General features: G+C 41.1%; 1 protein-coding gene across 4 annotated transcripts in view; it reads right to left on the bottom strand.

Moving 5' to 3' along the window:
* Nucleotides 1–270: 270 nt before the first annotated feature.
* Nucleotides 271–11,847, bottom strand: part of STRN3 (striatin 3) — a 200,768-nt gene continuing 189,191 nt past the window's right edge. For all 4 annotated transcript variants that reach the window (XM_075844282.1, XM_075844283.1, XM_075844284.1 and 1 more), the window contains 2 exons: nucleotides 7,461–7,547; nucleotides 271–2,771 (listed from right to left, as the gene is read on the bottom strand). In XM_075844282.1, the coding sequence (XP_075700397.1) occupies nucleotides 2,602–2,771; nucleotides 7,461–7,547 (257 nt within the window). In that variant the 3' untranslated portion in view covers nucleotides 271–2,601. The remainder of the gene's footprint in view (nucleotides 2,772–7,460; nucleotides 7,548–11,847) is intronic.

Raw genomic sequence — 11,847 nt, 5'->3', positions numbered from 1 at the left:
CATGGGGCCTTAGTCTGTTACTGTCTACAGTATTCCAAAAGGTCTGAAGATGTTCTCAAACCAAAAGCAGAACATTTAGAATCCATCCTTAATAATCACATTAACTGATCTTCTGTAAAGCAGCATAAATTGTGGCATTAAGCTTCTAAATTAACTTTAAGCCTTAGTAAGACGTGAACTGTACAGCTGGTGATCCTTAAAACCCCATAGTTAAATCAGAAAATTAGAAGATGGCTACTAATAATGTTAGAAATTTTTATTTTTTGGTTTCTCAAAATGGGAAGGAAAAATACTTTCTCCTTGTGGTTAGTGCCTCTTAAGGATCAAAAGGGTTTCATCATAACATGCAGGCGTTTATTTCAAGAATAAAATAAAAATATAGACTTTTCTGCATAATTTCATCTATATAAAACAAAACTACACTATGCTAGATAATGGTGAGTTAACATAAATACACAATTTTAATACGCTCTCCTGAAGAGAAGTTTCATATAAACAAATATAGAAATGTACAAAAATATCTTATTACCTGTTATGACGTCACTAGGATGTGTCAATCAATGCAAATGTATACAGGTACACCATTTAATATTTATTATATGCATTTTATATACATTATTTTTCAACAACTGCACTGCTTTTTTTGTGGTACAATCTTAAAAATTTGTCGATTTGAAGTCTGTAAAACAAAAACCTTACAAAACGCGCACTCAAATTTTTTTTTTCCTTTTGTGGAAGACTAGAAAAAAAATATGTGAAATTGTTTTAGTCATGCATAACACAAATCAAAATCTCTTGTCAATACCAGAAACTGAATAATGCTTGAAGAAAAATTATGAAAAAGATGACAAACATGAGATATAACAGATGAGAATGCAAAAACTCAATTACAAAAAAGAATCAAAAGATAAATGCAGCGAGGTTACTTTCTGGTTGCCTACAAGGTCAAAAATATATTTAAAGTGCAAAAATTGCCATGGAGCAACTTTGTCGAGCTGCAAATTTTTCGGGTATCATCAGCTCCATTTTCAATGGCAATTTTGCCTTGCTCAGTACTCCATATGTCTGAAATTGAAAAAAATCCTGATTTTAAATATCCTATTGTAGAACAAAGTAAATAACCTTCAGTCATTTTACAAAAAAAAGTTCTGTCTGTGTCCCACAAATAATGCAAGTCCTGTGTCAAATAAACAAATATAAAGCTGAAATAAATAACATTAAGCTGTTGTAACTTAGCGGGGAAACTTCTGGATAAATTAACTCGTAAATAAAGTAAACATACAAAATATCACACAGTGATAGAATGCTGAAATTGTTAAAAAGGGGTGGAGGTGCAATGATAAAAGCATATGGAACCCCTCTTGCCGGCTAAGAGAACAAAAAACAAAAAAGGATTTGTTAGTGTGTAGCCATCCAGACGTGTTTAACTTCTCTAACGCCAGACTTTCTGGCAGCGTCACTGACTTCTGACTTTAAAAAGGGACTCATGGTACGATAAGAAAAAAAACCATGATAGAACAAAAAAAATAAAATAAATGTATATATATGTATATATATATATATATATATATATATATATACACACATACACACACACACACATATATATATATATATATATATATACACAAATGTGATTTTATGGAAATAAAAAGAATAATATGTAAAAAAAAACAATTTCTTTCTCAGGTTTGTACTACCCTGATAAAAACACTGCAACTCAGTGACTTAAAAATAAAAAGCATAAAAATGAGTTAGGTCAAGCCTGTATAAATGCAGGACTAATGTTAAAAATATATAGTAACACACTAGCATTGTCCAAGAAAAGATACTACGTTAAAAAAAAAATAAAAAAAAAAAAATCCCTTCATTGGCAGCCAGACACTGAATTCCACAATGCCAGCTATTAAAACAATTAGCTACATGTGTATGAGAACCATTTTATCAAGATATTGCAATCTGAACTGGGTACAATAATGCAGCGCAGACTATCCTTGTTCCTCTAAGTCCTTTGAAGTTCCAGGGAAATTGTGATTTAAGGTGTTATTGACTCCACTATTGCATTGTTACCGTGTATGACATGAACAAAAAACGGAATATACTACAGTATATTCAAAAGTTGATAAGCAGCTCCATAACCTCGCGTTACTTGAGCTCTTGATTCACAATACTAGTGCACCCAGGACCTGAAATGAAAGTACAAGGCGCAAAAACAGCAAAAAATAAAATTAAAATGTTTTTCTTTTTCTCCATATGGATTGTAGAAGACCATATGTATAGTATATATAATATAGGACAGACACCATTCTGCAGGGGCTGTGAATACTGGTTACTGTGAAAAAAAGAGGAATAAGATTACAGTAATTAAAGCCCTGGATAGAGCCATCCTGATAAAGGAGAAGATGAAGAGTAGCGCCGGATGTGCGATAACCAGTACCTCCTCCCTATCCTGCAGAAGGAGCCATCTCGTAGTGTCAGCACTGGAGCAAATTCCTCTTGGCAGTGATTTTGTAACAAATTGTTTAAATACCGCAAGTGACCTTAAATTTAGGTCCAAAATGCACTTGTGGCACTGCGTAATCACAGGGGGAGGGGTATGGGTCACACGAAGACCTTAGCCAGTGCATCTGCTCCAGCACTGGCGATGAATGCTTTGGATGGGTGAAAGGCAACATCGTAAATGGACTCGTCCAACTTCTTGCGGTGGGCAGTAATCTCCTGTACACAAGTCTTGCTGTCTAGATTCCACAAGCGAATAGAGCTATCATGGCCTGCAAGACAAAGGAACATTAGAAACTGGGTTAAAAGCTACCAATTAAGATGCTGTGGAAGAGGATGTCTTGATCAATGTTCGTAACGGAGTAATTTATTCTTTGATTATTCACACACAAGCTTCAAAACATGAACTTCTCTGTTACGAACGCTGATATTTTATGAATGCAGAGTGGCAGCTTATTTCTTATACAGTTGTGATTGAAAGTTTGTGAATCCTTCCGAATTTTCTATATTTCTGCATAAAATTTAACCTAAAACTACATCAGATTTTCACACAAGTCCTAAAAGTAGGTACAGAGAGCCAAATCAAACAAATGAGTCAAAATTAGACTTGGTCATTTATTTATTGAGGGAAATGATCCAATATCAAATACGGGAGTGGCAAAAGTATGTGAACCTTTGTTCCAGTATCTGGTGTGACCCCCCTTGTGTAGCAATAACTGCATCTAAACGTTTCCAGTCATTGCACATCGGCTTGGAGGAATTTTAGCCCATTCCACCATACAAAACAGCTTCAACTATGTTATGTTGGCGGTTTTCCTCCCATGAACTTCTCGCTTTAGGTCCTTCCACAACATTTCTATTGGATTAAGGTCAGGACTTTGACTTGGCCATTCCAAAACTTTATTCTTCTTTAGACATTCTTTGGTAGAACGACTTGTGTGCTTAGGTTCGTTGTCTTGCTGCATGACCCACGTTCTCTTGATATTCAGCTCATGGACAGATGTCCTGACATTTCCCTTTAGAATTTGCTGGTATTATTCAGAATTCATTGTTCCATCAATGATGGCAAGCTGTCCTGGCCCAGATGCAGCAAAACAGGCCCAAACCATGATACTCCCACCACAGTGTTTCATTTTTACGCTGGAATTCAATGTTTTCCTTTCTCCAACCATAACGCTTCTCATTTAAGCCAAAAAGCTCGATTTTAGTCTCATCTGTCCACTAAAAAAAATTGTTTCAATGGCCTCCTGGCTTGTCCAGGTGATCTGTAGCAAGCTTCAGACAAAAAGCAATGTCCTTTTTGGAGAGCAGCGGCTATCTCCTTGCAATCCTGCCATGCACACCATTGTTGTTCAGTGTCCTCCTGATGGTGGACTCTTGAAATTAGCTAATGTGAGAAGTGGCTATAGTTGCTTAGCGGTTACCTTGGGTTCCTTTGTGACCCCTCGGAATAGTATACGCATTGCTCTTGGCGTGATCTTTTTTGTTGGTCGACCACTCCTGGGGAGGGTAATAATGGTCTTGAAATTCCTCCATTTGTACACAATCTGACTGTGGAATGGTTGAGTCCAAATACTTTAGAGATGGTTTTGTAACCTTTTCCAGCCTGATGAGCATCAACAACTCTTCTTCTGAAGGAAGTCCTCAGAGATCTGCTAATTTCGTGCAATGATACACTTCTACAAATATTTGTTGTGAAGTTCAGACTTTGATAGATCCCTGCTCTTTGAATAGATCTTGTCGCCCACTCACACCCGATTATCATCCCATAGATTGAAAACACCCGACTCTAATTTCACCTTTAAATTATCTGCTAATCCTAAAGGGTGACATACTTTTGACACTCACAGATATGTGATAATGGATAATTTTCCTCAATAAATAAATGACCAAGTCTAATGCTTTTGACACATTTGTTTGATTTGGTTCTCCTTATCTACTTTTAGGACCCGTGTGAAAATTTAATGTAGATTTAGGTTAAAATTTATGCAGAAATATAGAATATTCACAACCTTTCAAGCACAAGTATAATAAAGATTCATGCGCACACCGTAGTACAGCTCCGCACAACCACAGAGTTTATAGGGAGACTAAATACAGCACTCACAGAAGTCTATGGGCCTTTAGAGGCACACAAAAGTTTTATCCACCGGATTCCTTATGAATTAGATGCCATATTTGGGAGATATTCTTGCCTATAAACATTGCTTATGGGGAAGAAAATCTATAATGCAGCACTGCACAAAGACACCATACAACAACAAACTAAGTGCCAACAGTGCTGCAGTACAGACCTACAGGGTCCGCCGTACACGGCTATGCCAAGTACATGAGGCTGAAGTCTGGTTTATTAATTCCCCATTTCCTAATTAATCGAATAGGCGCTTTGCTGCTGATAACTAGCGTGATTTGTTTTAAAAAACGTTTATTTAGGAGTTATGATAATTCTCTAAATATAATAATTTTGCTCTAATAGCCAAATAGGAGGTGACTTTCTTTTCAGTGTAATGTTTTCTGTATGACGCTGTCCAATCAGCATACAGCTTATCCCCTTCCCTGCCCAGCAATACAGTGTGATCATATAGTATACAGCTTCCATTCCCGACTGTGTATTCAACTGGCGATATCTCCGATTCTGTCACAGCTAGAACTGCGATCCCGGTGTCATATGAAAGATTAGACTCCGCTTTCATATGCCACCAGAGCTGTTCTAGGTGGTCCACAGCCCGAGATATGGCTGTTTGAAGTGATCCCCCTTCCCTCCAGCTTTAGTATCACAGTGTGTGAGGCAACTTCATGCTGATAGGACAGGTCAGAGCCTATGAGGAGGCTCCACCTCAGGAGAATCGCTGCTGTTACATCTCACTTGTCTAATAATCGCTCATTCACATATTGAACAAAAAACGTTAACTTTTAAAATAATAAATGTTTTGGGACACAATTTTCACTGGCATTTTCAGCCGACTAGATTAGCTAGGAGATCGGGCATTATTAAACAAGTGACAGAGCCTCTTTAAAGTGTACCTCTAATTATGACTACAACAAAAATATTACTAGCCATAGAATTACAATGTAAAACTAAAAAAAAAAAAAAAAGGATACCTTAGTTATCACCCTATGACCTTTTTTTTCCCCTGAGTTCTAACCTCTGATGCTGCTGGAAAGGTGGATCTGAAATCCCTTTCTCTCTCTTCATATGGGCAGTCACTTCCTGCTTGTGACATCTTCTAAGGGAACTGTGCATTGTGCTATACCCTTAATTTATGTCATTCCGAGCATGTCTTTATATGGATGCATTTGGCAGCACAACTAATCAGGGAACAGAAACTCCGTCCTCTGCTTTTAACTCAGCGATGCTCTGCAGACAGCTGTTAGCATTAGGGTATGTTCACACGACAGCGTCCGTAACGGCTGAAATTACGGGGATGTTTCCGCCTGAAAACATCCCCGTAATATCAGCCGTAATGGCATGTGCAGGCGCTTGAATGCCGCGTCCATTACGGACGTAATTGGCGCTGCTATTCATTGGAGTCAATGAATAACGGCTCCAATTACGGCCAAAGAAGTGACAGGTCACTTCTTTGACGCGGGCGTCTATTTACGCGCCGTCATTTGACAGCGGCGCGTAAATATACGCCTCGTGTAAACAGACAAACGTCTGCCCATTGCTTTCAATGGGCAGATGTTTGTCAACGCTATTGAGTCGCTATTTTCGGACGTAATTCGGGGCAAAACGCCCGAATTACGTCCGTAATTAGTGCGTGTGAACATACCCTTAAAAGATAAGGTGCAGAGAGTACACACACACACGCTCAATGAATTAGAATATCATCAAAAAGTTAATTTCAGTAATTCAATTCAAAAAGTGGAACTCATATTATATAGATTCATTACACAGAGTGATCCGATCTATTTCCAGCATTTTTTTTCTTTTAATGTTGAGGATTATGGCGAACAGTTAATGAAAACCCAAAAGTTTGTCTCATATAATGATCACATTTTCTAAGACCAATTTCAAAAATGATTTTTAATACCGAAATGCAGGCCTACTAAAAAGTATGTACAGTATATACAGTCAATACTTGGTCGGGGCTCTGACTCTGCATGAATTACTGCATCAATGTGATGTGGCATGGAGGCGATCAGCCTGTGGCACTGCTGAGGTGTTATCAATGCGGCATGGCATGGAGGCGATCAGCCTGTGGCACTGCTGAGGTGTTATGCAAGCCCAGGTTGCTTTGATAGTGGCCTTCAGCTCGTCTGAATTGTTGGGTCTGGTGTCTCATCTTCCTCTTGACAATACCCCTAGATTCTCTATGGGGTTTAGGTCAGGCAAGCTTGCGGGCCAATTAAGCGCAGTGATACTGTGGTTATTAAACCAGGTAGTGATAATGTGGTTATTAAACCAGGTATTGATACTTTTGGCAGTGTGGGCAAGTGCCAAGTCCTGCTGGAAAATGAAATCAGCATCTCCATAAAGCTTGTCAGCAGGGGGAAGCATGAAATTTCCTAGTAGACAGCTGCGTTGACTCTTGACTTGATATAGCAGTGTTGGCTAGATTTGTGAGGCAGCCATGCGACAATGCACATAGGAGAGCAATGTCTGACCTGCATGTAGTACACTCTTTGCACTAGGAAAGGGATAGCGGGAGCACGCTTAAGTGGAGAGCTCCTCCCTCATCATTGTTAACTACCTGGAATCCATCTCCAGCATCTCCGTGCACAGTATACAGACTCCACAGAACTACTGGCTCACAGACCAATTCTAACTATTAACACAATACTGTGGATGATACAGCAGTTTTGGCAGTATAGCTTTCAAAGGACACATTTAAGGTAAATAAAATAGCTAAAGATGATTAACTTGCCATACTGTAATTATTTATAACTGGAGGTACTCTAACATTACTCTTAAGATATACAAATTGTCTGTACATATTTGCCTTCTAAAATGCACTTACTTCCAGACATTAGGTAAATTCCATTAGGATCCACTGCAAGGCTAGTAACAGCATCCAGGTGTGCAACCATTGAATGAATGGTCTTCCCTAAAAGAACAAAAACGGGAAGAAGGCTATTAAAACAAGAAGATTTTGTAGTGGTTTTAAAGAGAACCTTTCACTACTCCAGACATGTTCAGCTGAGTGCACCATCTTATAGCGGCTACAGCAGTAGCCACTCTAACACTGTCCGAAGCTGATTGGACAGTGTCAGAACGCTGACCATCACGCCCTCCCTGCCCTTTCCAAGTCCAGGAAAGCCCCACTGACCGTACAGGGGCTCACCTACATATCGGGCGCCAATACTAACGGAACGGATGTCTCCAGAACGACAGAGGCTACACAGCTAATTCAAAGTGCCCCAGGGTCTGTGCAGCAGCTAGAGGCAGTGCTTCAAATGAGTACAAAGATGGCAGACCTGGGGGGCCTACATTAGCCCAACAGAGGTGAATAGATCCTCTGTTGGGCCGATATACATTAGTAAAATGCAAAAAAAGACCAAGTATGGAATAGCGTAGTAGACTTGGGTATACCATAAACCGGAATCCCATAAAAAAACAAACACGTAAAGGTTTTTTTCAACATGGGAGCATATCGGTGACAAATGTAAACTTACGGCATCCGTTTTAATGTATAAGTCATGAGCTGTTCATGATATGTCTGTTAAACGGACAGGTATCTGCAACAGTCTGCTTAATGTATATTTTTTGGGGAGCTTTCCCCAGCTTATAAATTAAACATATGCAAAATAGGTGATGTCAATGGGGCCTTGCTCAAGAGGGAGTGACTAGTGAAATGGACAGTTCATGATTTAAAAAACATCCTGTTTTTCCTAATGCAATATACATTGTACATGTAACTTGGATTGTTTACATACATTTAGTAAAGTAGGCACTTTAGAAAACAGGATTTTTTTGAGTGCTCACCGTAAAATCCAATTTCTTGTCCAGTTCATTGGGGGACATAGACTGTGGGTATATGCTGTTGCCACTAGGAGCTTTGACACTTTGAAATAAAGAAGGGACACCTACAGGATATACCCTGCCCGCAGACACGGAGCTATTCAGCATGTCCTCAAGCAGTAGGAGACCAGATACAAGGTAAGATATGCATGTCAAACACGAGAGGGGAATACCTCAAACTGACAACCGTAAATGATAAAAAAAACTAAAAAAATAATTGGATGGGAGCTGTGGCCTCCAATCAACTGGACCAGAAAAGGATTATACGGTGACTACTCAAAAAAATTCCTGTTTTCTTGTTCGTTAAATTAGGGTACACAGACCCTGGGACGTCCTAGAGCAGTCCCCACCAATAATGGCCTCCCTGGGATCCTCTGGAAGGATGAAGAGGGAATCCGACCACCAGAAGGAAGTAGTGAAAAAAGGTAAATCCGCAGAGCACGGACGACATCAAGGTTGTGGAGGGAATACTCCCTTGGATGACTGGGAGAAGGACAAAGAGATGGCAAGACAATATCCTCATTCATGCGGAAGGCCAAAACCACTTTAGGCAAAAAAGAGGGCATCGTGCAGAGCACCGCCTTGGAAACAGAGAATGACGAGAGCCGCCGACTCCAAGACCCTCTGGATGGAGGTCACCGCAACCAGAAAAAACACCTTCCAAGGCAGAAGACAAAGAGAGACTCAAGGGGTCAAATGGAGTCGACTGTAAGACATCCAAGACCAAATCCGAGGGAATCAGAGGATGATGAGGAAAGACCCGTTGAGCGACCCCCAGCAAAAAAAATCATTGATGTCAGCTTAAATGCGGGCTGAAGAGGACTTTTTGGCCTTAAAGGGAATGTGTCGCTAGAATTTTTTTTTAATTTTTTTTAGTTAAACAATTATTATTTAAGTGCTTACACATTGTTTTATTTTTTTTCATTTTTTCACAAGTCAGGAAATATTATAAATTAGATCATTTATAACATTTCCATGTGCTGGTCAGTAGAGGGAGCAGTTCCCAAAATTGCAGCATGGTCAATGTGGTAAAGCAACCTCATTGCTTTATGCTGCAAATTTGGGGTAGACACACTCGCTCTAGTGTCCTCACACAATCCCCCCTCACTTATTCTGGCTAGTGCCAGGAGGAGGTTGAATCTTCAAACCTCCTACACTGTGTGCCGCCATTTTCTGATCGAATGCACAGTGTAGGAGGATTAGATACAGTGCTAAGCAGACAGTATAACATACACGAACATAATACACACATCCCACACACAAACATAACTTTCCTGCCGCCGCTGCAACCTCCGCTCCTATGCCTTGCGCCTTCGCTTCCTTGAACATATGGCGGTAGCCGCGGCCGGAAGTCGTCATCTAACTGTCCGGCCGCGGGTACCGGTCCACATGAAAATGGCGACGGATTCCGTTCTGTTAACTAGCTTCATTGAGGTCTGTTTGGGAGCGGCGCATGCGCCGTTCCCACACAGACGGCGTACGCTGCAGTGAATGGAACGGCTCCCGTTCGCATTCTCTATGGGGATGTATGTGCCATATTCCATCTCTGTATGTGTCGTTAATCGACACATACAGAGATGAAAAAAAATGGCAGCCCCCATAAAGAAGTAAAAATAAGTAAAAAGTATAACACACGAACACAAATAAATAAATTTTATTTTTTTATCATACTAAAAGCAATATGATAAAAAAAATAATAATTTCATGATACCTTCCCTTTAAGCATTGTGAGGATAACACTCTCCGAAAAACCACGAGTCCTCGGAACGGCAGCTTTAACAGCTGTGACGTTAAATGCAGCGACCTTAGATTCTGGTGGAATAGGTCAATGAGGGAGAAGGTCGGGATGGAAAGGTAAGGGCCACAGGACGTCTGTCAACAGGGATACAAGGTCTGCGTACCAACATCGGCGTGGCCAATCCGGGGCTACCAGAATGGCAGGAATCCCTTCCGCCTTGAGCATTTAGAGCCTCGGTAGGAGAGGGAAGACATACAAGAAACCGAAGTACGACCATGAAGCCACGAGTGTGTCCAAGGCGCAGGCCTCTGGATCCCGAGCAGGGGACCTGTTGATTGAACCTGGACGCCATGAAGTTCACGTCCGGACAACCCCACGAGACAAATTTGGTCGAAGACATCTTTATGAAGAGACCACTTCCTGGGATCCACCATTTCGCAAATAAGAAAGTCTGCGACCCAATTGTTGACCCCGGGAATGTAAACCGTTGTGAGAGACGAAACATGAGCTTCCACCCAGACCAGGATCCTGGACGCTTCGGCCATCACTGCGAGCGCCGTCCTGGTGATTTAGGTAAGCCACGGCAGTGACATTGTCCTTCTAAACTCTCACCAGGTGGCCGGACAGAGACTGAGGCCAGTGCAGAAAACAATGAAAAATGCCTCTCAATTCCAGAAGTTTGCCTCTGAGCCGTGAGGTTGCCCTTGAGGCTGGCATTCATGGAGAGGATCAGCCAGGTCAGCAGGAGGAATAGCACCCGTGGGGAAAAGTCAGAGCAGTGATCCACCACCGAAGTGAGCGACGGACCGAGGGGGAAAGGATGACTCACAAAACCAGCGATTGCAAGGAAAAATCCCTCCGGGAGATAATCGCCCGCTGCAGAGGGTGCATGTGAAAAAGCGCAAATAGATTTGTCTCGATTGAGGCCATCATGGTCCCGAGAACGCGCATGTAGAGGCAGAGTGAGGTTGGCACAGCAGTCTGTAAGAAACGAATCCCTTCTTGAAGAATGAAGAGACACTCAGGAGGAAGGAAAACCTTTGCTGGCTTGCATGACATAAGGATGTAGACTAACCACACGGAAATTTAGTATCGAACTTAAAGCAGGCATAATAAATGGCAAAGGTTGTCTGGTGTGAGGTTTCCCCTTTATGATCATGGCAGAAGAGATGGTTACTTAACTTCACACTGAAGCAGTGAGAAGAAAAACAGAAAAAAATCACTTCAACTGCGTAGCAATCAGAGAGTAACGGCTGCTAGAGAAGTGTACTAACTAAAAACTAGCACTGTAAGAAAAAAAAAAAAAAAAAAAGGAGTATGTTCCCTTAGGGTACTGACTGTAGGGGGATAGAAAAATAAAAATAAAGAGTATGTTCCCTTAGGGTACTGACTGTAGGGGGAATAGAATAAGCGAAGGCTGATCCTACCCGCTTCAAAGATGTCAGAAGTCGTTTTGAGGCAAGAAGCAGCAGCTCCATCCAGGAACTCCTTTGTCCCCAGCAGCATTCGTTCAAAAGGAGGAGAGCAGAGGGGAATGTGGAAGCCCCGCCAATGGAGTGCCGTGATTTTGTCACTGGAGGTCATGTGAGGAGGCCAGCCAATCAGGATAGACACATGATTCCCCATGAGGAGATAGGGAAAGAAGTGC

This window comes from Rhinoderma darwinii, chromosome 12 (assembly GCF_050947455.1).
Source record: "Rhinoderma darwinii isolate aRhiDar2 chromosome 12, aRhiDar2.hap1, whole genome shotgun sequence".
Classification (NCBI taxonomy): Eukaryota; Metazoa; Chordata; class Amphibia; order Anura; family Rhinodermatidae; genus Rhinoderma; species Rhinoderma darwinii.
Note: the sequence above shows the minus strand (reverse complement) of the source record. Positions and strands in the feature narration are given on the sequence as shown.